Genomic DNA, 25,721 nt, shown 5'->3' with positions numbered 1-25,721 from the left:
CAGCCGGCTCAGGAGACATAGGAGGGATAGCAGTCACAGCAGCCTCAGGAGGGTGAGGAGGGCCAGCAGGTTGAGGAGGTCGAGGAGACCGAGCAGGCACCCTAGGCATAGCTACGCCGCTCTGGTCGTTCCCGTGTTCTAGTCTCACCGAGGTCGTCGACTCAGCGGAGGGGATCACATCCACCGCCTAGACCACAGGGTCTGCCTCCAGTGACCCATCTTGACTTGAGGGCCACCATGGCCAAGCAGGTCCGATAGCTGAGGTTTGTAGAGTTTGAGGTGTGGTTTCCACCCAGGAGAGATGAGAGAGCAGCAGAGGGTTTATACACGCCACTGCAGGAAGATTTCTACAATGCATATCTAAACAGTGGGGTAGTCTTTAGATCTCAGAGAGTCTACAGCATAGAGGCTATAGTCGTAGCAGCTGAAGAGCACATTCGCCCCTACCTTGCATATCTGCCGAGGCTAACAGATCTGATTAGCTGGACATGATTGTATGTACCATCTTAGGTTTGGCAGTTCTATGCTTCGCTCTACGTTGACCCGCATCATAACTTTATACACTTTGCATTCAGAGGCAGAGACTACAGGATGATGAGTTATAGGGCCAGGGAGATACTGAGGCTACAGGAGCAGCCTGTCAGGTTACATGAGGTATGTTATGGACAGCAAGAGCCTGCCAGGCATCCTCATGGAGGTTTGGTGCCCCCTACAGATCTTGTGCGCCATTGCTTCAAGGAGCCCTTTGGTGAGGGGTCGAGGAGGAACCCCAGTGACCTTACTCCTACAGCTAGAGTGCTAGAGGCTATCATAAGGAGGACACTACTTCCCTGGTTGGAATACAAAGAGGGCTTGACTCGCCTCCAGCTTTGGCTCCTCAATGCCCTGATGCAGTAGACAGTGTGTGATATTTGGGATCTTCTTCTGTCTAAGATGGAGGACATGATAGCTGAGGGCTTCAAGGGTCATAGGCAACTTCCATATGCACATTGGATCACATTCCTTATGCTCAAGGCTATGCAAGTTAGGACACCAGAGAAGGTTGCAGAGTACAGAGGTGCCACCACAGAGTTTCTAGCTTATAACATGGCACAAAGGATCAGGCATAGCACACCATAGGCACCCACTTAGCCTCGCCATTGTCCAGATGTACCAGAGTCCATAGCTCAGCAGGACGAGATTATCAGAGGCATAGCAGCTACTAAGGAGGAGTAGCTTGAGGCTCAGCAGGAGAGGAGCGAGTCTAGTGATAGTTTGGATGACGACTACCGGCCTATTCCTCAGATGCCTCCACATAGACATGATGTAGAGGCTGATAGTTCTAGCTTAGCTCCACCTGCACCGTAGACGGACCCTGCTTTGATTGCTATTCTTAAGCGGATGCAGCAGGATCAGGCACGACAGGCTTAGGAGACCGCTGCCAACTTTGCACAGTTTTAGGCTCGTCAGGACGAGTTCCAACGATAGCAGCAGCAGATGCATCAGCAGCAGTTATTCATGTAGCATCAGCTTATGGGATTTATGCAACATGTAGTAACAGCACTTGGGGCTCCATAGTCACTGCCTTCACCCCAGCTTGCTCAGCCTGCCACCACTACGACGACTCCAACAGTACAGCCCAGTGGGCTTTAGAGTCAAGGATAGCCTTCAGCTCTGTTTGCTTCTCCCACAGTTAGGTGTCCCAGTGGTTATCCTCGCTAGTGGTAGCCCCGTAGTTCACACCATATCATACGGGCTTCTCACTAGATCAGTCACCCTCGCTATTTGTACCTGACACGTCAGTCTCTAGGAGTCTTGGAGCATCTTTCAGCGAGTTGATAGGGATGCCTACACCACCACATATGCATGCTGCCGGTCCTTCTACAACAGCTCTCGTCGCCATGACTACTCAGAGGCTCTCTTCGTCTGTCGCATCTTCAGATCCTACAACAGATATATTAGCAGCATCATAGGCAGCACCTACCCCAGCTCAGACCCAGATCGCTTCAGCGACGCTTTCAGCCACAGAGGCTCAGTCAGTCCAGAGCTCAGGGTCAGATGATGATGGTGCCCAGTTTCAGCTTGCTCCGCGTACCTCAGCGCCCGGCTCGTCTGTTGTAGCCCCACCGACCGACCCTTAGGTTTTGGTGTTTGACGCCAAAGGGAGAGAGGGTTTGAGTATGTAGACTTAGGGGGAGCGTCTTTTAGGGGGAGTCTAGTTAACTATTAGTCTATTATATACATTTGGAGTTTTATTTGTGTGATACACTATTACTATTATGCATTCGTGTGTTTTACTTTCATGCATACTATTATATCTATGTGATAGTGATATCTACGTGATTATGTTATATGACATGTGTGCTCTCTACTTTGAATTCATTGATATATCATATCACTTGTGTTATGCTCATTTGCCTTGCTTCCGCATTTATACTCCGATGCAAATGAGCTTTATTACTTGTACTCATGCTTATTTCATATCCTTTGAGTATATCATGTTGGCTTGGGTCATATAAGCTTGCTTAACTCTTTGGTTCTTATTGACAAAAGCTTATATGAACCAAGCATGTCAAAAAACCTCACTCTTTCACATACTCGAGGTGGTATTGTCATCAATCACTAAAAAGGAGGAGATTGAAAGCATCTAGGCCCCTAGTTGGGTTTTGGTGATTAATGATAATACAAGATTACTATGACTAACGTGTGTTTTGTAGAGGCGATTAAGTTAGGTCATGGTAATGGGGATCGATTGGGCAATCAAGGTGGTCATGCCCCTACGATGGAAATCATTTTGGTTTTGAAAGGATGGACGACAAGGTTAAGGATGACTAGTTCTAAGTGTCGATTGGAGTTGGAGAGACACTTAGAGTAGTTTAGAACTTTGTTTTTCCTTTGGCCGTACTATTAAGGGGGGTATGGACGGGTAGCTTGACCTAGATGAGTCTAGTGAGTTAGGTGTGGTGCACACTTGTTAAAACTAGCACTAGGTAGCTCCTACATATGCCTAAGATCCAATGGAGCAAACTTCATTCACATATGATCAAGAGTTGGAAGTGAATGGAGGGTCAAATGCTGATCAGACGCTGGCCGCAGGGTCCGGTCAGTTCATTTGACCAAGGAGATTGCGTCTGGCACGATCGGACGCTGGAGTGGTCAAGTGACCGGACGCTGAGAGGCAGCATCTGGTCGACTCCAGTACGGTTCCAGAAGTGAACATCTGCGACCGGACGCGTCCGGTCAGTACTGATCGGACCCTAGGGGTTCAGCGTCCGGTCGAGTACAGGAAGCATCCAGTGAGGGTTTAATGCGATCGGAGACGTCCGGTCAGTGGTGATCGGACCCTGCCAGCGTCCGATCAACACTTAAACACTGGTGTGTGGGTTGAACTGACCGGAGCGTCCGATCAACATGACCGGAGTGTCCGGTCACCCCGTAGAGGCATATAACGGTTTATTTTTCAAGCTGCCTTATAAATAGAAGCTCCACTCGTGTGTGGAGTCACTTTTGCTTATTCCAACAGCTGAGAAACATGTTTGTGAGTGCCAAGAAGAGCAAGGTCCTAGTGAGGTGATTGAGATTTGGGAATCCAAGAGAGTAGCCTCATTAGTGAATCAAGAGTAGCAAAGTGTGCATCCACCGTTCTCATTAGGCTTCGCGTGGTCAAGTGAGAGTTCGTGCTTATTACTCTTGGTGATCGCCATCACCTAGACGGCTTGGTGGTGATTGGGAGCTTGGTGATCACCCGGTGGAGTTTGTGGGTGACCCAACTCAAGTTGTGAGCGGTTTTGGGTGATTCACCACGACGGAGTGTCGAAGAATCAACCCATAGAGAGCACTTGATCCTTGCGCGGATCAAGGGGGAGCTACACCCTTGCGCGGGTGCTCCAACGAGGACTAGTGGGGAGTGGCGACTCTCCGATACCTCGGCAAAACATCGCCGTGTTCCTCTCTCTCTATTTACTTTGAGCAATTACTTTAAGCATTTACTTTGAGCAATTCAATACTTGTCTTTACATTCATAAAATTGTTATGCTAGAGTAAGTTTGGAACATAGGTTGCAAGTTCATTGTGCGTTAGATTAATAGAAACACTTTTCTAGGCACAAGAGGTTAATTGGGCTAGCCGTAGGATTTAATTATTGCAAGAAAATTTAGAATTAGCCCAATTCACCCCCCTCTTCTGATTCTTTCACCGGCGAACGTCGTGGAGAACTGAGGCGTCTGTCAGCGTCCGTACGAGGATTAGGCAGAACAACACCGGCACGTCCTATACTGTTCTTGATGTGAATCCCCAGGTATGGCCCGTTATGGCCACGGGTTACATCGAGGCGTGCCAGCCTCTCCCCTGGCGTCAGAGTTTTGACCCGGACCCATACTCTTGGACCTGGAATGGTGGGCGGCGGTATGGGTCCCCGTCGGGCGAGATGGAAACCGCGTCCTTGAGGTCGGGCGAGACGGAGCCCGCACTCAAAGGGTCGGGCGAGACGAAAACCACGTCCTTGAGGTCGGGCGAGACGGAAACCGCGTCCTTGAGGTCGGGCGAGACGGAGCCCGCACCCAAGGGGCCGGGCGAGACGGAGCCTGCACCTAAGGGGTCGAGCGAGACGGAGCCGGCGGCCTTGGGGTCGGGCGAGACGGAGCCCGCGGCCTCGAGGTCGAGTGAGACGGAGCCGGCGGCCTCGAGGTCGGGCGAGACGGAGCCCGTGGCCTTGGGGTCGGACGAGACGGAGCCCGCGGCCTCGAGGTCGGGCGAGATAGAGCCTACACCCAAGGGGTCGAGCGAGACGGAGCCCGCGGCCTTAGGGTCGGGCGAGACGGAGCCCGCGGCCTCGAGGTCGGGCGAGACGGAGCCTGCACTCAAGGGGTCGGGCGAGACGGAGCCCGCGGCCTCGAGGTCGGACATCCACCGAGGCAGAGCCAACCTTCGGGGGTCAGACAAGGCAGAGTCCCTGGCCTCGGTGGCCGGACGAGGCGAAGCCCAACAAGAGGTGTAGTCGCGCTCTTGATCGCACGGATGACTCAATGTTGATGGTCATTAGCTCCTCCTCTTAGGATACCCTAATATTGATCCCCGATAGGAAGCGTCCGAGTATTGAAGATGATAGGATTAGGCCGTTGGGTTGGTGTTGCGGCCCGTGAATGGGAGTGTCTTCACAATCGGACGCGCTTAGCACATCATTTCCATTAAAAGATTAATAGAGCAACTAAAAAAAACTTTGGCCAATACGTTTTTGTTATATATAAATATGCGAGCATGCGTTTTTGTTAGTATTGTCTGGGAAATAAGTGTTGTATTTCCAGCTTTAAAAAAATCTCGTGCGTATTTCCTATCAAATCTTTTTGCATATTCTTTTCTGTTTTCTCAAAAAAAAACACGAGGATTTTTTCCAACACATGAGGATGAACCGACGGAGTAGAACGGAGGGCCCACTTGTCAGCCACGTGTGCTTCTCGAACCAAGGATCCCTCAAATACCCGGCGTCCCGGCCGCCTCCTCTTCCACACCACGGCCTCGTTTAGTTCGTGGCAAAGTTGGCGTTTGTACCGTATTTGATGTGACGGCGAACAATGTAGCACTTTCGTTTGTATTTGTGAATTATTATCCAAACATTGACTAATTAGGCTCAAAAGATTCGTCTCGTAAAGTTCAACTAAACTGTGCAATTAGTTTTTGATTGCATCTACATTTAGTACTTCATGCATGTACCACAAGTTTGATGTAATGGAGAATCTTCTTTTTGCATAGTGGTCAAAGTTGGGAGTTTTGGAGTAACTAAACATGGCCCACGTCTTCCACCACTACCCGCCGCCGTAACCGTATGCCGCCCTCCACGGATCGCCGCCGCGGGGGTGGACCCGTGGCCACCGCCTCTCGCATGTGGCGCCCCCGCTACGCCGCCCCTGCCCCTGGCCCCGACGGCGCCGCCCCGATCCTGCCCCTGCCTACGCCCGCCCCGGAGGCCCGCCCGCGCCACCGCCGCCCGCGCCGCCCCAATCACGGCAACAGCGGGGACAATCGCCGCCCCGACCCGCCTCAGGAGCAGAACGGAGACGCAGGACACCATCGCCACGGCCCGCCGCCGCCTGCCCCGGCCCCTGCCCGTGAGACTCGGGGCGATGGGGCGGTGCCGCAGCTGGTGCAGGAGATCCAGGACAAGCTCGCCCGCGGCGCGGTGGAGTGCATGATCTGCTACGACATGGTGCGGCGGTCGGCGCCCATCTGGTCCTGCGGCAGCTGCTTCTCCATATTCCACCTCCCCTGCATCCGCAAGTGGGTGCGCTCTCCGGCTTCCGCCGCCGACGCGTCCCCGGCAGCAGCAGACCCCGCCTCCGCTTCCCCCTCCTGGCGCTGCCCGGGGTGCCAGTTCGTCTACGCCACCCCCGCCCGCGACCTCGCCTACACCTGCTTCTGCGGGCGCCGGAGAGATCCCCCCAACGACCACTTCCTCACGCCCCACTCCTGCGGCGAGCCCTGCTCCAGGCCTCTCGAGAGGGCGGAACCGCCGGGCGCCAAGGGGGAGGACGCTGATGCCACCAGGTGCCCGCATGTCTGCGTCCTTCAGTGCCACCCGGGCCCGTGCCCGCCCTGCAAAGCATTCGCTCCGGATCGGCCCTGCCCCTGCGGGAAGCAGATCATCGTGCGGCGGTGTGCGGACCGGAGCACGCCTGTCACCTGCGGCCGCCGTTGCGAACAGATGCTGACCTGCAGAAGGCATCGCTGCGACAAGGTTTGCCACACTGGTTCTTGCGGGGATTGTGCCGTTCTCATCTCTGCGCGGTGCTTCTGCGGCAAGAAGAACGAGGCATTGCTATGTGGAGACATGGTGGTAAAGGGGAATCTATCTGAGGACGGCCTGTTTTCTTGCAGTGAGGTGTGTGGCCGCACACTTGCCTGTGGCAATCATGCCTGCAAGGATATGTGCCACCCAGGGTCTTGTGGGGAGTGCGAGCTTATGCCGGGGAAGGTCAGTACATGCCATTGCAGCAAGACAAGGCTGCAGGAGAGGAGGGAAACCTGCTTGGACGCAATCCCCACCTGCGACAAGATATGCGATAAGAAGCTGCCATGTGGAGTGCACAGGTGCAAGGTCAACTGCCATGATGGAGAATGCCCGCCTTGCTTGGTGCGCGTTGAGCAGAAGTGCCGTTGTGGCTCATCAGGTCAGATGGTGGAGTGCTATAAGGTCTCAATGGAAGAGTTCCGCTGCAACAAGCCTTGTGGCCGCAAGAAGAACTGTGGGAGGCATCGGTGCAGTGAGCTCTGTTGTCCACTGTCCAGAAAATTTGCACAGCTTGAAGGTGGCGACTGGGATCCCCATCTCTGCCAGATATCATGTGGCAAGAAGCTCCGATGTGGGCAGCATTCGTGCCAGCTACTCTGCCACAGTGGTCATTGCCTGCCCTGCTTGGAGACTATATTCACTGATCTCACTTGTGCCTGTGGCAGAACTTCTCTCCCACCACCTCTGCCTTGTGGAACACCAACACCATCTTGTTCGCATCAGTGCTCAGTTCCCCAGCCTTGCGGACATCCAGCCTCGCATTCATGCCATTTTGGGGACTGTCCGCCTTGTGTGGTGCCAGTAATGAGAGAATGCATCGGGGGACATGTGATGCTGAGGAACATCCCTTGCGGATCGAAGGATATCAGGTGCAACCAACCATGTGGGAAGAATCGCCAATGTGGAGTCCATGCTTGCAACAGGCCCTGTCATCCTCCCCCCTGTGATCAGCCACCTGCAAATGGAGATGCTAGCTCAAGCTCTGGTGGCAAAGCTTCTTGTGGACAGGTATGTGGTGCTGCAAGGAGAGAATGCAAGCATAGATGCACTGCCCCATGCCACCCATCGTCCCAATGCCCAGATTTGAGATGTGAATTCGCTGTGACTATTACCTGTTCTTGCGGACGAATCACTGCAACTGTTCCCTGCGGTGGTGGTGGAGCCTCCATGGGTGATAATATGTTTGAAGTCTCCATCATCCAGAAGCTGCCAATGCCTCTCCAGCCAGTGGAATCAAATGGGAGAAGGGTGCCTCTTGGGCAGAGGAAGCTTTCTTGTGATGAGGAGTGTGCAAAGATGGAGAAGAAGAGGGTCCTTGCTGAAGCATTTGACATCACTCCACCCAATTTGGATGCATTGCATTTTGGTGAGAATTCAAGTTCATCGGATTTGGTTGCTGACTTGTTCCGGCGTGAGCCGAAGTGGGTACTGGCCATAGAAGAGAGGTGCAAGTTCCTTGTACTTGGGAAGGTGAGAGGCAGTTCTTCAAGCAGTCTGAAACTGCATGTCTTTTGTCACATGTTGAAGGACAAGAGAGATGCTATCAGTCTAATTGCAAACCGATGGAAGCTTTCTGTTCAGGTGGCTGGTTGGGAGCCTAAGCATTTTGTTATCATCCATGTCACACCCAAGTCGAAACCGCCTGCTCGCATCCTGGGGTCCAAACCAGGTGCACCTGTTACAGCTGCCCATCCTTACTTTGATCCACTGGTTGACATGGATCCGAGGGTGGTTGTCGCGATGCTGGACCTGCCACGGGATGCTGATGTCAACGCTCTAGTCCTAAGGTTTGGTGGGGAATGTGAATTGATCTGGCTGAATGACAAGAATGCCATAGCTGTCTTCAATGATCCAACTAGAGCAGCAACAGCGCTGAGGCGGCTGGATTATGGGTCTGCTTACCAGGGTGCTGTGATGTTTATGCCAAGCAGTGCTCAGGCATCTTCTTCAGGCAATGTTTGGATTGGAGGGCAGAAGGATGGAGGGCTCGCTGCTAGGAGCAATCCTTGGAAGAAGCCTGCTTCTGCTGAACCTGACATGTCCTCTGGAGACAGGACTGGTGTTGCTGGGCATGCCCCAGCACCAGGATGGAGAGGCGCCAACACTACCTCTCGAGTCATGGGGACTCCAAACCGATGGAATGTTCTGGAATCAGATGCTGCTGCAAGCTCTGTTCCAGGCAACGAGTGGAGGAGGGCTGCTCCACGCACCGATGCTTCATACAGCGCAATACCAAACGCTGGAAATGCTGGGCCATCAGTGACCAAGCTGCAGCCAGATGTGGACGTGGACGACTGGGAAGAAGCTTGTGAATGAGGTGGCATCGGGAAGTTCAGTCCAGATGTTTTTGGTTCTTCTGGGATCTTGTAGTGGTACCATGTTGGTACCGAGCCTTTATGTTCTAGCACACATTTTAAAGTAGTTTGGTGATTGCCTGGTAGACTGTTAAGTCAAAAGTGTTGATTTTTTTACGCAGGCAAATGAATCTCTGTAAGGCTGCTGCTTATTTTTGCATGCCTTTTGTTGAGTTGTGAAGAAATTACTATGCCACAAGGTTTCTATCTTCTATTGGTTATTATAGGTTAAAAAAACGTGGGATGCAATTTTTAGTTTTCCTCTGGCGCCACTTCCCAAACCTTCTTGTTTCTTCCCCGCAAGCGCAAACCCTAGGAGACGAGAGGAGAGTAGCTCATCTAGGGTTTCGTTGTGGATTCTATTATAAACTACCACATGTAAACGAAAAAAACTACAAATAATCTAGGTGGAATGATCTCAGATTCATTCGAACAAACAAAGATACAGTTATTATAACCATTATTGTTAGTCCCTGCTTTTGTTTGCGGTTCAAATTCTCCTGCAGAACGAATGAGTTATGTTTGTTAAATTCTGATTAATCTGACCCAAGATTGATTTCACGGTTTTTTTTTGTAATAATAAAGGATTTCAGATCTTAATGCCGATCTTCTCGCGGTTTCCCTTGCTGCTGGGTAACTCAGTTGGAATTTGAATTCGGTAGCGGTATGATGCCTTGGGGGTGTTTCTCGTCTGTTTGAAAGTTGGAATAAGCAATTCTGGTGTCTTAGGATGATTGACGAGTTTGTGTGCTGTTTCCATTTTTATTTTGCCTATCCAGACACTCTAATTTTCAGTTTACTTCTCAGTTGAACCGCGTCATTACCTTCTTAAAAAAAGCAGTTTTATCCTTTTCTTATGTTATGTTAACTTTGTTTTGGAGAAACAGAACGAAGTGCATATGTGGCCTGGAACCAAACTGCTCTAACTGAAGGTGGAGAGGTAACTTATACAGACAAAAAGTTACAGTTGGAATTAGTAATTTCTTCAGGATTAGTACTTGGGAGGTGGAGACGCCACAAGTTTTCAGTCATACAAAGGAGGAGGGGTGAATAAAGCAAAAAATCTGGTTGTGAGATTGTTGACGTGTCTTCCTGGGGCATGTGAGCTCTCAGCCACTTTGGTTGTTTGATGTCTATGTGATGCTCGTGACAGACTTAATTGGTTCCCTCTGTTGGTTGGCATTTATTTGACTAAATCACTGCACATTTGTCTCTTCAGTTTCTTTTCCTTTTACCTTTCCCCATTTCTATTGAACTGCTGATCTTGAGCGTACGTGCTGAAGTGGATTCTCCAAGAGGTGCCACCGTGTATGCCCTTTCATCCATCCTTGAATTTGTTGCTGCTCCCGTTTCTTTTTTTCTTGAACAAGCTGCTTCCGTTTCTTGTTAGTGCCATGCCTTTGTTATGGCTGCTTCTCCATTCTTCACTGGCACTTTGATTTCATCTTCGTTCAGAAAAAAAACCCTTTGATTCCATGTGCTAGGGTGTTCTATGGGTAATTGGGTATGCCAGATTGAAGTTCTTTCATTGTGCTAATATTTCAATGATTGATAGCCTTCATTTTATTTTGTTCTACTGAAAGGCACACAATTATTTTTGAATCACCTATTCAATGCTTGAACCTAAACGCATGCACATGTGTTACCTTAAACCTTCTCTTTTTTATTAACTGATTCAGTTTTCAGCAGAGCAACTATTCATCTTCTGGTCCACGACTTGATGCTGTTGTTTCTTTCCAAAAATTCTTACAGAAAAATCTGCAAACTTGCAGGAGATGGGGTGCTTCAATTCTAAGCCAAATGATGCTGGTGCAATCAGAAGAAGACCTGGGAACATAGGTGAGGTTGCTGTGTTTATACCTGGATTGCGGGTTCCTGAGAGTTTGGAGCTATCTCAGCCGCTAGGCGATGGCCACCTGAGGAGGCTGACTGAACGTTTGGCTGCGTTGAGGAACCGAATAGTGGTCATGGCTGCTCATGAGGCATTGTCGGTGACTAGGCCCAGGAAGCGCACCTTCACACAGCATGGTTTGCCCATAGTTTGCATGATAGCTTCTTACTAATGTGAGCCAGAGAAAAGAGAGATAATTAACTCTCCGAGTATGTTGACCTGCAGGAGGATCTACATCAGCTGATCTTCTGCAGGCTTTGGAAGATTACTTGCCAGTTCTTCTTGGACTGGTAAAAGAGGGTAAGTATTGTATACTTTTCTCTTCCATCTTGCTCTGAATCAGACCAAACAAATCTGTGCCGATTGTTGTTGCCTTCATTTTGGTTCAATGCTTAACAGGGAGCAACTTGGAAGATAAGATACAGTTTTCCTGGATGAACCAAGAGGATGATGCAGAGGTCTGCTTACCCTGACCCTGTCAGTGTATGTTTTACGGTTCTATTGAAGAGTACTGATTAGCTGACTTCTGCTGGTAGGAGACGGCATTGCCCAGTTCTTGGTATGAGGTGTTGTCAGTTTTGCACATGATGGCTATGCTGCGTTTATCTCAAGCAAATTCCCTGCTTCTTCCAAAGACATCACTTGAGGGTTACCATGCTAAAGTATCTGAAGGTCTGCAATACACAATACATTCATCGCTGCTGCAGAAATATATAATTATCTTTTTAATGTTACAGAGGTGCATTTACAGATTTCAGCAACTGTAGTTCTTGTCAATTGCATTATGGTAATTAAACTCTGTGATTCCATCCACTTTTCAGATAACAAACGTGCTTCCGTTGAAATATTTCTCAAGGCATCTGGGTTCTTGGAGTGTGCTATCCAACATGTTCTTCCTAGGATATCCCCAGAAAATAGGTGGGTGGAGTTCCTTACCACTTGCAGAAGGCTCATGATTTTGTAGTTAGTGCAGGAGTTATTGTTCTTAACTGCCATTTCGTGTAGGAAAGGTCTTCCTGTAGACTTATCTGAAGGAGTCCTGAAAGCGATCTGCATGCAAGCTCTGGGTCAAGTATGTGTTCCCCTCTGTCTGTTTGCCATCCTTTTCTTCTCAGTTCATCTTTCTTGACAATAGCTGCTTGAAATCACACGATTCATGTGACGATCAGCTCAACTGTCCACTTCATAGTTCATCATGCCATTCATTCATGCCATGCATAACCTCACATAGATGTCAGTTTTGTGGCTCCTTTTACCTGTTTTGCCATCTGAAAACACAAGCTAACCAATTATGTCTACATAAAAAAAATGTCATGTTGCCAGGCAATTGATGTCCAACTTGGGTTGGCAATTGACAGTCCAAAGGCTACCCTAGCAGTGAAAAGGAGGTTAGCATGTGAGATGGTCAAGTGCTGGCAACAGGTACGATTGATCGTTTCATCGTTTTTGTTTTCCTGTGTTTGATGTTCCGAACATATCAGAATTGCTCAGATGTTTGCACTTGCAGTTGGCTCAGTTCAGTTCTGTATACTAATACTACTAATACTGACAGTAACAAGGATTTGCATGGCATTTGAAACATCTTAGTGATGTTCTGCCCTCGCTGGTTCTGCATACTGATACTATCGGCAATAAAGATATGCATGGCAAAATGGGATGTGATATTTAGTGTCACCCGGAGGCAATGCTCTGAATTTACGCAAGTTCTAAGTCGAACCTCCCTTGTAACGCTGTTTTAGTCTAAAACTGTTGTGCTCCTAAAGTTCATCACGCCAATCTATGTAATACAATGAAGATTCTCATGTTCACCTAGAGCCCTGAAACTAATTAGCAGCAGAACAAGAGTTTCAAACAGTTATCCACTCCTGCCTTCCTAATATTGTCATGTAGTTTGAGAAATTAGGAATCAATCAATATATCTGTTTGTATCCTTAGAATCATCCTGAATTTATCCGCAGGCACATGAAAGTATGGCGGATTTACCTCTGATTGATAGCTGGGGCGAGAAGCACAGGCTCTTTGTGACGTGGAAGTATATTGAAGCAAAAGTATGTCGGTCTTTTCGCATTTCTTAAACATCATACTTTTTGTAATTTCTCATCCCAAGTATGTTTCTTATAAACTTTTTTTTTTGTATGTAAGCAAAGCCTGTATCTGGCCTTTACTGTTTGGTGTAGAGTGTTAATCATACACCCATAAAAAAATTAACCATATAAGGTGGTAGAACTAAAAATGCTTTGCAGTTAGCGCCTTCAGTTTCAGTAAGTATGTGTAAAAACGAGGCAGACAGCAAAAGGAGATAACTTTTGTATATCTCAACTAAAATGGTACAGGCTGCAGCATACTATTATCATGGCCTTATCCTTGACGAAGGCAACACGGAGAAATCCCACAGGATGGCCGTGGCAGCATTGCAATCTGCAGAGGAGTTTCTCAAGGAGAGCAAAGATGCGGCGGAAGCCTTCCACGCAGCACCTCCTGTTTCAAGGCAATGGCAATGCATCCATATCCCTGTACTAGTTACCTCTGCATGTCTTTCGTCTTTGGTTGATTGAGCTGTGGCGTTCTAAAATAAAAACTGTTGGTTGCGCAGAAGCCCGCCTGCTTGTGGATCGATGAAGTATCTCCATGAGAAGATCCAGAAGGACTCGTCCTGCAAAGTTCGCATCAACAAGGACCTCTACAGCAACGACAGGTGCTTGCTGTTACACTGATTTTGCTCCCAGACAGTTTACTTGCAATGTTGGTCTGCCTACAAGGCTGAACCTGTGTCGTGTGTTGTAGCAGCATCCGTGAGGCCGTGCCGGCGCTGCCAGATTTCGCGGTGGCTCTGAAGCCCGAGGAGTACCGGCTCCCTGCTGTGATGGTAGGCGCGTCAAATGACTAGAGCCAGGAGGCATCAGGAGAACTGAACATGTTCCCATTCCAAGCTGCTCTGCTCTGCAACGACGTTGAATCTGAAACACTTGTCCCTGCAGAGCTGCTGTGATGTGTACGTGGTGTAACAAACATGGCCGCCGTGCCTGTAGTGTAGGACTGTAGGAGTATGTGATTAATTACCATTTACTACGCAAGGAAAGAACAGTCTTCAAGTTAAAATAGAAAGGTTACAAAAGTGTACTACTCCATAAATAGAAAAAAGTCACATATTATGAAAATATTTTCCATAATGAATCATTAGCATTAACCATGTGTTATGAACCTATGTAAATATTCATACATTGGTAGGCTTAATTTAAAAAAAAATGTTTGAATGGCTAAGGATGGCGGATGGTTCCTGGCGGTGTTCGCTTCTGCAAATGGTGGAGCCTGTTGAGTTGCTGGCACAATATTTTCCTGAGATCGCTTCTACTAGAGCCCTTTTGGATCCATTAGCAGCTAAAACATGCTAATTTATTAGCTGAAGAGCGGCTAACTATTAGTTCCTTTAGCAGGTTTAGAGTTGCTAATAGGTGCTAATAGTTCATTTACACCTTCAACTCACTACCCAATCACCTATTAGTAGGTGGATCTAAACAGTCTTCTACTAAAAATTAGCTAGCTAAAAATTAGCAGCTATTAGCTAACTAATTTTTAGTGCCAGTGGATCCAAACAGGCCCTACAGATGGAGGCTGCTGCGCTCTTGGCACAATATTTTTGCGAGATCACTTTACCCGCAGGTGCAGCGGTGCAGCCACAGTCGATAACTATAGCACAACGGAATGCCTCCCCTTTTTTCTAAAAAAAAAGTAGTAGGAGCTTTGCATTACAATAAAAGGAAGAAATAAGAATAATAAAAAAGGTTGGATCCTTAGGTCTTCCACTACACAGTCTTATAGTGATGCTTCAAATGGAGGGAGAGAGTATAAGCGCTACTTTCCACACTGCAACCACCGGTGCCAAAAATAGGAATTCGAGGAACCGATGCCTGCTCTGCGACGACAAATATTTTATTCACTATAAGTTGCTTTTCGCCTGGTGGCAAAACCGGGCCAGTTAAATTATGCCGTTTGTTTACCGCCTGTGTGGTCTGCTAAAATGAAAAGAAAGCTATGCGCTGTAATCTGAAACTCAACAAAGCATCACTACGAGTTGGTGGGCGTAAACAGTATCAGGCACCACACACGGTTTTAGAGTAGGTCCCAAGCGAAAGATATGAATAACCCCAAGGTACTAGCTTTTAATAAGTTATTCGCTTGAGAAAAGGTAATTAGAGAAACAACAATAACAACATAGTTTATTTGAAGGGAAAAATAAACTTTTTCCATGGTCACATATTCACAATATGCTCCTGAATTTATGAAATAGATTTTTTTTACACTCATCTTTTAAAATTAATATTACATGTTTTGAATGTTTGTGTAGCATTGAATATATGGATGTGTCGCGAATTCGCAACGACGTCTCCGTGGTGGTTACTCCCTTTTTCCACAAAAAAAAAGAAGAGCAATTCTCACTTTTTAAAAGTCAAACAATTTAAACTTGACTAAAGTTAAATAAAAAAGGACTAACATTCATGATACAGAATAAAACAATTAGACTAATTCTGAAATATATTTTTGTAGTAGATTTTATTAGAGACACAAATGATAACAATATTTATTACAAATCTGATCAAATTCCTATAGTTACATTTTTTTTTCTATGGACGGAAGGAGTACATCTCAAAAAAAAAAAAATCTATTGCAAGAGCTATCCATAGTCGTCGGCTGACTGGTCTACTCACACTAGCCCAGCGGCCCACACATGACACGACATCCGAGGCGAGCCGTGTGTATTGACTTAGTCAACACCTTGCTCCTCTCCCGGTCTCCCCGCTGCAGTTGGTCAGTTGGAGAGACGCCGGCGCGGCGCCAGAGAAGAACTTGGCAGATGGATTCCCTGCGCAACATGGTGGAGCCGATTCGGACGATGCAGATCCGCCCCGTGCTCGCCCAAATCATCACCCTAGGTGAGCCTGAGGACTAGGCATACTCTACTCACTCCGCTGCGCTCTAATCTCCCCCGCTCTGTTCCCATAGGAATCGATTTCCGCGCGATAGATGCGGTTTCCTTTCTGTTAGCACTTTTCTTTTCTTTTGGATGTTTCGCACATCCTCTGGTGGTTATTGAGGGACAATTTCCACGCAAAAAGATGACATGAAAGATTTCTTCTTTTCCTAGAGGAAGAACAGGCGGCAGCGCATAGTTTATTTACAGGTGATGGAGTCTTGATTTGCTATAGGAAGTAAAGCTCTACTGATACATTTCAGTGATTGCCATCGTGTTTCTATCACTGTACAGTGCATACATTGCAGACCCTCTTAGTAGTGTAGACAAGTGAATAGTCATGGCCTCAGTTCTTGCCTGTAGTAATTTTACTGGGACTCTCAAATACCCCCTATTTTGGGCTTTGCAGGGATGATCCTCACTTCGGCATTGATCATGTGGAAAGGATTGATTGTCGTAACAGGGAGCGAGTCGCCGGTTGTGGTGGTTCTATCTGAAAGCATGGAGCCTGGGTTTCGAAGGGTTCATTCCTCCTTCCCAGAATACAATAATCAGCATTCCTTTGCCTTGTTTTACATTTTACATCTTACAGAATCCCCATGGATGCTGGTGATTTTTATGTCCAATTGTGTCTGTTATTTTTTCTCTCTCTTTTGGTGTATGGCATGCCACAGCATAGGGAAGAGTGTGACTAATAACCTGAACTTCAGCAACTTATGCACAATACAAAAATTTGGTTGTTTGTTTTTCAGCAATATACTAGTTTCATCAGAAACTTATAAAATTTCCATTGCCATATTTGTGCCATTTGCTGATGGACTTAATTCTAGGACAACACATTATATTTGGGCATTTTTTACTCCATAGCTCTTACACACTACTAAGTTCCAAGTGCTGTCATCTGTCTTGCTGCTGTCCCTGAATGACCAGTAGTTAACTGTTTTGTAGGGCGATATCCTATTTTTACACATGAATAAGGAACCTATCCGCACAGGAGAAATAATTGTTTTCAATGTTGAGGTAAGTCCTACCGAATTCCTTTTTGCTTCTTGCCGTTGTCCATAGACTAGTAGTATCTGAAATTCTGAAGCTTGATGGAATCATTTTTCTTTTTATATATTTAATTGTGATGTGTGCTTGTACATGATCTGCCAGTAACCAATTTACCACTTTATCTGTTATATTGCAGGGCCGTGATATTCCAATTGTCCATCGTGTGATCAAGGTAGTAAGCTATTTAATTCAACCCTTCTGTAGATTATGTTTATATACTATACTTGGATTGTGGCTTGAGGTTGCTTGTGTCCCTTCATAGGTTCATGAACGCCATGATACAACCGAATTTGATATTCTCACAAAAGGTAGCCACATTCTTTTCAGCTGCTTTATTTTGCTCCATGAGTATTATCAAGGACAGAAATATGGTGTTTGTATTTGATAGATTAGACTAAAGAGTAAAGACACGCTATACTGCGAATTGCAGTGTTTTACTACTGCTAGTGCACTGATAAGTTGTCTCATCAGGTGACAATAACCGTGAGGATGACCGAATGGGAATGCTGTATGCAAATGGGCAGCTTTGGCTTCAGCGACAGCACATTATTGGACGGGCTGTTGGGTGAGTTTTATCTTTGTCTCGACTCTTGAGGGAATACGTTACATTCATCGTCATGACTGATGCTTAATGATTGTTTGTTCCATCTGACTGCTGTTCCCTGTTATCTAATGTTAACACTTGAGCAGCTATCTGCCTTATGCTGGGTGGCTTACAATCGCCATGACGGAGAAACCAGTCCTCAAGGTATGAGCATTCTGGTTTATTGGGCACATAGTGGTTAAACAAATGGAGTGTTGTAGTAAGAAAATTCCAATTATCGAGATATGTTGCTAAATTACAAAAAAGGAAATGTAACTCTACTTTTATTGTCGTCTTTTGTCCATCGTAGCATTACATTGCTTATGAGGTACGCTTCTGTCAGTACAGCTTATTTGGGAAGCGCTTCCCAGATAAGCTGCACAAATAGAGTAAAAGCGACGATCAAAATAAGCTAGTTTGATCCAATCCAGCTTCTGCTTTTTAGTACAAATGGGCGTTTGACTGTTGATTTCAGCTTATTTTGTCCATAAGCAGCTTATAAGCTGTACCAAACAGGCCCAAAGCGTCTCGAGGCAAAATAGCAAGCTCATCAGAGAAGTGCTTTTGTGTTGGACCGTGAGTTTGTTAGAAGTAATAGGGGTCTGTTGTACTGGTATACGTTTTTGGTTGACTGTTGTCGTTTGTGGGTGCAGTATCTGCTAATTGGTGCACTCGGGCTGCTGGTGGTAGCATCCAAGGAGTAAAGCTGAAGATAGGAGGATTGATTGAGCAGTAAGAAGAGTATGCGCCTATGCGGAGAGAAGAAATGCTGTATAGCAACACCGCTACCCATTACGTTTAACAAAACTGAACTAAGAGAACAATTGGAACCAAAAAGAAAAACTGTATTCCATATATATATCAAGCTATATACAATGTCGGAGTATTAATCTCTCATATACATTATTATTATTATTGTATAATAAAAGTATGATCAACGAGCTAGATTTTTCTGGTGCTGTGGGAATTTTCTTATTAAAATGACAATACACATCAACAGCTTTCCCGCCAGAGCTGCCACCCATGGCAGCATCCCGCGCCGCCGTCGACCTCTCCAAAGAGCTCTGCGCCGCCGTCATCAAATCCACCTTCCGGCCCAACCTCCACCTCGCGCTCCACGCCGCCGTGCCGTCCCTTCTCACCGCCGTCCTCCACCGCCTCTCCCCGCTCCCCTCCGCCGCGCTCGCCTTCTTCCGCGCGCTGCCGCCGCCGCACCCGCTGGACGCCTCGCTCGCCCTCCTCCGCCTCCTGGCGCCGCACCCGCGCCACCACCCCGCCGCGCGGGCCCTCCTCCGGGACCTCTCCCTCCGCCACCCGCTCTCCTCCCCGCTCGTCCTCCCCTCCCTCCTCGCCGCCGCCGCCGACCCCCGCGTTCCCAGCTGGCTCGTCGTCGTCCTCGCCCAGTCCGCGCGCGCCCACGACGCCGTACGGGTGTTCGACCAGATGCGCGCGCGCGGCCTCGCCCCCGACGCCCACGCCTGCACCGCGCTCCTCACCGCGCTCGCCAGGGCCCGGATGACGGCCACCGCGCGCAGGGTGTTCGACGAAATGGCCAGGGCCGGGCTCGCCGTCAGCACGCACGTCTACAACGCCATGCTGCACGTGTGCCTCAAGGCCGGGGACGCCGCGCGCGCCGAGGCGCTCGTCACCAGGATGGACGCGGCTGGCGTGCCCTTGGACCGATTCTCCTATAACACCGTCATAGCGCTCTACTGCAGGAAGGGGATGAGGTACGAGGCCATGTGCGTGCGGGACCGCATGGACAAGGAGGGGATACGGGCGGACACCGTCACATGGAACTCCTTGATCCATGGGTGAAGGAGGCGGCTCAGCTCTTTGCAGAGATGGTAGCGGCACAGGCGACGCCGGACAATGTGACCTACACCACACTGATTGATGGGTACTGTCGTGCGGGCAATATTGAGGAGGCGGTCAAGCTCCGAAGCGAGATGGAGGCGACGGGCATGCTCCCAGGTGTCACGACTTACAATGCCATTCTCAGGAAGCTCTGTGAGGATGGCAAGATGAAGGAAGTTAATCAGTTGCTTAACGAGATGGACGAGAGGAAGGTGCAGGCTGATCATGTGACCTGCAACACGCTGATCAACGCGTACTGCAAGAGAGGGGACATGACCTCGGCATGCAAGGTCAAGAAAAAGACGATGGAGTCTGGGCTGCAGCTCAATCAGTTCACTTACAAGGCTCTCATCCATGGATTCTGCAAGGCCAAGGAGCTCGATGAAGCCAAGGAAGCCTTCTTTCAGATGGTCGATGCAGGTGCTTTAATTGCATCTTATCTTATGGTTCCAGTTAGTACCACTAGCTAACTATAAGGACTGCATTTGGCAGTTTAAATGGCACTAAGATCATTATGTTGCGATCATAGGCAACCAGTTTGCAATCTCACTGATTATCTTTCGATCATATCATAAACTGTATCTTCTGATGATGTGGTTGCTTTTGTTGTATGCAGGGTTTTCACCCAATTATAGTGTATTTTCATGGCTTGTCGATGGTTTCTGCAAGAAGAACAATGCAGATGCAGTGCTAGTCATCCCCTATGAACTTATGAAAAGAGGTCTTCCACCAGATAAAGCAGTATATAGATCTCTGATTCGAAGGCTTTGCAGAAAAGGGATGGTTGATCAGGCACAAAAAGTATTCGACCAGATGCAAGGCAGAGGCTTAGTTGGTGACAGCCTTGTATACACCACACTTGCATACACGTATCTGACAGAAGGAAAGCCAGTTGCCGCTTCGAATACCTTGGATGATATGGCAAAGAATCAATTGTACATAACGCCCCAGATTTACAACTGCCTGTGTACCTCTTATGCTGATGAGAAGGAAACCCTCAATATGCTGTGGGTTCGTGCTATTGAGGGAGGCCTAATCAGGAAGAGTGTGTACAAACTGATGCACCAAGCAAGGCTGGAATCAACGAAGCTTGCAGTTGAGACTGGGGGATGTGCTCCTGTTTCAAGGCCAGACTATCTAGAGGCTGCACTTGGTACTTGAATACAACTGGATCCAGGACATTCAGGGTGCAACTTTGATGCTGTTGTTCCATGTGTCACACCCAGAATGAATGAAAATCTGATGAAGGGATTCACATGGGAGGAGATGAATCGGCTTTGGATAGTATTGGGGACCCCAAGGCCCCGGGGCCAGATGGTATTTGGATAGTATTGGGGACCTCAAGGCCCCCGGGGCCCCGGGGCCCCGGGGCCAGATATCTGTCACCAAGTCCATGTTTCCCACTCCCCTGTTATCTGGATAGTATTGGGGAGTGGGACAAAGGACTTGGTGACAGAGACAGATATCTTCTGGGAAGAAGATGCAGCCGCCATTTTAGCTCTGCCGGTACATGAGGTATGGATGATATCATGGCTTGGCACTATGATGCAAAAGGTGGTTTTTCAGTGAAATCTGCCTACAAAGTGCACTGCGATGATAGCCTGAGGACGAGTCGGTGAGAGGCTGCATCTAAAGCTCCAATGAAATCAGCACTGACCATATGTGGGGGAAAATATGGAAGTTAAATTGTCCAAACAGAATTAAGCACTTCCTATGGAGAATGGCTCATAATTCTTTGGCCTTATGCTGTAACCTCAAGAGAAGGAGAATGGATGTGGATACACGCTATTTTGTGTGCAGAAGGCTAGATGAAGATGGAGGCCATCTCTTTTTGAAGTGCAAGTATGTAAAACAGGTATGGTGTGAGATGAACTTAAATGAGACCAGGGAGCGTTTGGCTTCATATGGGTCAGCAAAGGAAGTAGCTGAACATATACTAAGACTTGACAGCGAACAGCAATTAAATGTCTTGTGTCTCCTGAATAATTGGTGGTGTGAAAGAAATAGAATCAGAGAAGGGGAAAGGAAAAGAGAAGGATGGGAAGTTGCTGCCATAACATCTAGACAAGCTGATGAAATCAGGAACTTGCAACACAAAGAACACATGGAACATCTAGGGGCGGAGGAAGCAGAAGTGGCAGCGCCAGTACCAGGAACTCTAAAGATTAATGTAGATGGAGGTTTTGATCGAAGATGCAGCAAGGGAAGCTGGGGTTATGTTATTTGCGATGAGGAAGGCAGTGTGATTCAAACGGGTGCAGGGAGCCTGGAGCATATCTTTGATCCGATGCACGCAGAAGTGATTGGCTGTATCAAAGGTGTAAGAGCAGCTGTACAATTGGGAATTGCACGTATTTGTCTGGAGACTGACGCCTTGCAGGTGAAATTGACTACCGCCTGGCCATTTTGGGAGGCCTCATCTATTACACGATGTCTTTGCTGATGCTGGTGTAGTAGCTCATATTCCAAGAGAATGTAATCATCAATCAATTAGCTCATGCTCTAGCAGTACTAGGGAATAGCTGCCCTTTTGATTCAGACTTTGTAATGGCAGTGGCAGGTGTGCCTGCGTGTGCATCGGTTGCGGTGTCCAGCGATTTAGCTGGCTTGGTTATTTAATGGAATCACTCCGGTTCCTCTCAAAAAAAAATATCTTCAGTTGCGTTGTGAACTGTTCCTCCATGTTTTGCTAATTGTGCTTGATTGGCAGAAATCTTCAGTTGAAAAGAAGCCCCAGTTTTTTCTTTCTTTCTTTCTTTCTTTCTTTCTTTCTTTCTTTCTTTCTTTCTTGAGAATCAAAATTTCAAAAGAAGCCCCCGCTAACCTAAGAGCCTAGACCCGACCTGTGCTGTGTGACCTGTCCAATTGTATGTGTTTTGGCCCAAGACTACTGGGCCGGCCCCACTGCCAGGCCCAAGGCCTATGAGGAAGAAGATAAGCTCCTCTGTCGCATGTTTTGCTTTTCTTCGTCTCGTCCTTCTCGAGGGAACGACACTCTCATCAAGCTGTGAAATTTCACGGCGATGTCACGGCTACTCCCGCCTGCTAAAACCCTCCTGCTCTCTCCCTTCCCGGCGTTCTCGCCGCCACCGCCTCCTCATCCTTTTCCTCTTCCTCGCATCCACGTCCGTACATCCGCGGGGAGAGGCGCTGCGGCGGAGAACGCGGCAGCGTCCGGGACGACGGCGAGGGAGCGGCGGCTGGTCAAGGTGCGGGAGGAGCGCCGCCGCCGCGAGTACGACCGGGAGCACACCTACCCCGGATGGGCCAAGTACGCAGCTTGTCCTCCTTGTCCCCTCTCTCTCTCACACACACACACTCACTATTTACTGGCTGGAATCTGGATGTCTTCGTTTGTTCAGTTTCTTGTTTGTTTCATCGTGGCCTTCCCATCCTGTCGAAATCCAGATGGCGGCCTGCTGTTTCTTAATGCTGTGGTATGGCAATGCAGGGTTCTGGAGAACGCCTGCAGAGATGATGAGGAGCTCCGCGCCATTCTCGGTGATAGCATCGGCAACCCGGAGCTCATGAAGCAAAGGGTGAGCGCTGCTGCTGCGTTCACTGCTCTTTTGCTCTTCCCCGTTTCGCTGTTTTACTGAGAGGATTTGTTGCTACCCTGATAGACAGTACTTATGCCACGCCTTGTGTACGTGATTCACAGATCCAAGAAAGGGTGCGCAAGAAAGGCAGGGCTCAATTCAACAAGTCCAAGACAGGCTCCATTGTTGCTTTTAAAGTCAGCTTCCGAGAGTGAGATTCTCTCACCCGCTGTAGTCACGTTTGTATTTCTCTGTTTGCCATGTCAAAGGATCAGTAGTGGAGTGTGCTAATAGTTCCTACAGCACACATGATACTGTGATAGTTTCAACTTAATTGCACTACCTGAGCTGCTAAACACATATGTTTCTAATGAAATGGCTCCATGTTTCTGCAAAAAGATATATTTGGTATTTGCACTCCTTTGATCTCATATTTTTTTTATCCTGTATAATTTTAACGGCCTAAGATAAATAGATGATCATCTCTTCAATTTACATCTTCAATCAACTTGTGTTTACATGCTAAAACTTTTGTTATAATTGGTTTTCTTCCTCATTGAAAGATTATAAATCTGAAATGGGCTACTCTAGCATATGAAGATGAATCAACACTGAATAACTAGGTGTCTGGGTTAATGGCACTCACATTTCACAGGCAGTAGATTTGATCCATGTCGTCACACCATTCCTTCCCTTGCTCTCTGTATGTCTGATTCTCCGAGTCCAAATGAGTTGTGCCAATATCTGAATATTCATGTTTGTTTCTTGTTTATTCCACTTTCAGATGTAATAGACCTTAGATCCTGCCTTCCGTAAAAGCTGGGGGTTGATGTAATCCTTGTTTTCGTAAAAAAAGATCTTTAGCAAGTTAACCTTTATTGACATTTGTTCTTTTATTATTGCAGCTTCAACCCGTTGAATTCATTCATTTGGTTTGAGCTCTTTGGAGAACCAACAGATCGAGATGTTGACCTGCTTGGCGGTGTAAAGTGGCATTGTACACTTCCATTGGATTCTCCTTATTCAGAAAACAACATACGTCTTGACATGAAGTGATTTTCACAGGTAATTCAGGCTTGGTACGTCATGGGAAGGCTAGGAGCTTATAATTCTTCAAATTTGCAGGTTGGGTTCATTCAAATGTTTCTTTTTATTTCCTTTGTTGTCTGCTTAACTTGTCAGCTCTTTCGAAAACATGTAATGTTGTCAAATATGTCAGCTGGCCAACTCAATGATGGACTATGACCCTTCATATGATTCTGAAGAAGCTTCCTCAGTAATGCCATCATCTTTCCATGATATCAGCGATGTTGAGTTCCAAGACAATTGGGCCAGGGTTTGGTGAGCATTGGAATCATTTGACAGTTTGGGCACTTAAAAAAGGATGTGTGCAAATTCTGAAACTCCCCTCACTTTTTTTCCCCTTTCAGGGTGGACATTGGAACCTCGGATTACCTTGGCTTGGATGTATTACTAAACTGCTTAACACAGTTGAGCTCAGAGTGAGACATCTTTCACTGATCATGTAAAATATAGTTGCAATTTTTGCTTGGAGGTGGCTTTATTACTGGTCGCCTCATTATCACCCCAAATATGGAGATCATGGCTCTGGAAACCTGATATACGTATGTAGCCAAACTCGATCTGTGAAGATTAACCTAGAAAGAATCAGAGAGACCTTTAACCCCTCCAGGAGGGTAGAGAGATCTTTAACCCCTCCAGGAGGGTATATACTCCTAAGTGTTAACTAAACTAGCCATTTTTACACTCTTGAGCGCTAGCTTTGTACATGACCACACAACATCACTTCAAAGCAGGCCACATGCATAATGAAATGCTGTATATTATTTTTGAGATTTGAAAACATTGCACCTTATAACTCAGCTTTGTTGCCTTGACTGAACCTGCAGGCACTTGGGTATCAAACAAGTGGTTTTTGGAGGCAAGAAAATGGGTGACTGGGAAGAGGGCATGACGAGCTCAGATTATGGATACAAGCATTTCAAGATATGATATTGACAGGTGACATGATGTGGTGATGCAAGGCTGACCGAGAAATTTGAGTAAGGACTGACTGAAGACTGCCTGTATCTCGATGTGCTCTTGTATGTAAATAAATAAATAAATTGTCATGGGTTTTATTGAAACAGTAAGGCTAGGAAAATAGAAAAGTACGGATGTATTTTTTGTTTCAGACACGTCTGTTTCTTTATGATGATTCAAGACCAAGCATTACCTGTATTCTTCTTGCAATGTCAGGAAAACCTGATGAGTCAATCAGGTGATTTTTACATACTGATCTGGAACTTTTATAAAGGGAAGTAAAGTGAACAAGGTGTCACAGTTGATCACATGCTTTTGCTACATCATTTTTGAACTTGGGAAAAGTTGCGGACAAACTAGTAGTGTCTTGGCGCGTCGTTTATACAGCCATGGTGCCAAAGGGCCTCTAGTCCAGTTGGTCAGAGTACTTCGGCGGCACTCCTCAGGTCCTGGGTTCGACTCCTCGTGGGAGCGGATTTTCAGGCTGAGGTTAAAAAAATCCCCTCGTCCGTCCCTAGGTGCCAAAGTGCAGTGTTAGGCTCCGGCCCGGTTCTCACAGGGTTACGGTACCTTCTGCGTCAGGATGAGGACGGGGGTTCGGAAATTTTCTCGATCTGTGTGAGAAGATCTTCTTAAGGGCATAACCCGGGGGCCGTCATCCCCCCCGCA

General features: G+C 47.4%; 4 protein-coding genes and 1 pseudogene across 8 annotated transcripts; all 5 read left to right on the top strand.

Moving 5' to 3' along the window:
- The first annotated feature begins 5,791 nt into the window (after positions 1-5,791).
- LOC136464888 (NF-X1-type zinc finger protein NFXL1-like) lies at positions 5,792-9,324 on the top strand. Its single transcript, XM_066463837.1, has one exon. The coding sequence runs from the start codon at positions 5,801-5,803 to the stop codon at positions 9,077-9,079; it is 3,279 nt and encodes a 1,092-aa protein (XP_066319934.1). The 5' UTR covers positions 5,792-5,800; the 3' UTR covers positions 9,080-9,324.
- Positions 9,325-10,132: 808 nt separating this feature from the next.
- LOC136468062 (uncharacterized) lies at positions 10,133-14,195 on the top strand. 5 transcript variants are annotated; one of them, XM_066466924.1, is made up of 12 exons: positions 10,133-10,218; positions 10,890-11,145; positions 11,234-11,308; positions 11,408-11,466; positions 11,545-11,680; positions 11,830-11,926; positions 12,014-12,080; positions 12,332-12,430; positions 12,967-13,056; positions 13,342-13,496; positions 13,602-13,703; positions 13,793-14,195. In XM_066466924.1, the coding sequence occupies exons 2-12, from the start codon at positions 10,893-10,895 to the stop codon at positions 13,893-13,895; spliced, it is 1,236 nt and encodes a 411-aa protein (XP_066323021.1). In that variant the 5' UTR covers positions 10,133-10,218; positions 10,890-10,892; the 3' UTR covers positions 13,896-14,195. The 5 variants fall into 5 exon arrangements, with proteins under 5 accessions (XP_066323021.1, XP_066323022.1, XP_066323017.1 ...); XM_066466925.1 differs by lacking the exon at positions 10,133-10,218 and adding an exon at positions 10,280-10,425 and having other exon boundaries at positions 13,796-14,195; XM_066466920.1 differs by lacking the exon at positions 10,133-10,218 and adding an exon at positions 10,280-10,425.
- Positions 14,196-15,753: 1,558 nt separating this feature from the next.
- LOC136468065 (uncharacterized) lies at positions 15,754-18,518 on the top strand. Its single transcript, XM_066466927.1, has 8 exons — positions 15,754-15,939; positions 16,387-16,499; positions 16,926-16,997; positions 17,167-17,202; positions 17,293-17,338; positions 17,502-17,595; positions 17,721-17,778; positions 18,267-18,518. The coding sequence occupies exons 1-8, from the start codon at positions 15,861-15,863 to the stop codon at positions 18,315-18,317; spliced, it is 549 nt and encodes a 182-aa protein (XP_066323024.1). The 5' UTR covers positions 15,754-15,860; the 3' UTR covers positions 18,318-18,518.
- Positions 18,519-18,634: 116 nt separating this feature from the next.
- Positions 18,635-22,337, top strand: LOC136468061 (pentatricopeptide repeat-containing protein At5g38730-like; annotated as a pseudogene).
- Positions 22,338-22,423: 86 nt separating this feature from the next.
- Positions 22,424-25,250, top strand: LOC136468064 (uncharacterized). Its single transcript, XM_066466926.1, has 8 exons — positions 22,424-22,741; positions 22,922-23,009; positions 23,132-23,220; positions 23,915-23,993; positions 24,075-24,134; positions 24,229-24,350; positions 24,440-24,511; positions 24,920-25,250. Exons 1-8 carry the CDS (start codon positions 22,494-22,496, stop codon positions 25,020-25,022), a joined length of 861 nt encoding a protein of 286 aa, XP_066323023.1. The 5' UTR covers positions 22,424-22,493; the 3' UTR covers positions 25,023-25,250.
- The last annotated feature ends 471 nt before the right edge of the window (positions 25,251-25,721 follow it).

The sequence above is a fragment of the Miscanthus floridulus genome, chromosome 7 (assembly GCF_019320115.1).
Source record: "Miscanthus floridulus cultivar M001 chromosome 7, ASM1932011v1, whole genome shotgun sequence".
Lineage (NCBI taxonomy): Eukaryota > Viridiplantae > Streptophyta > Magnoliopsida > Poales > Poaceae > Miscanthus > Miscanthus floridulus.
This window is presented reverse-complemented; position numbering and strand designations above follow the sequence as displayed.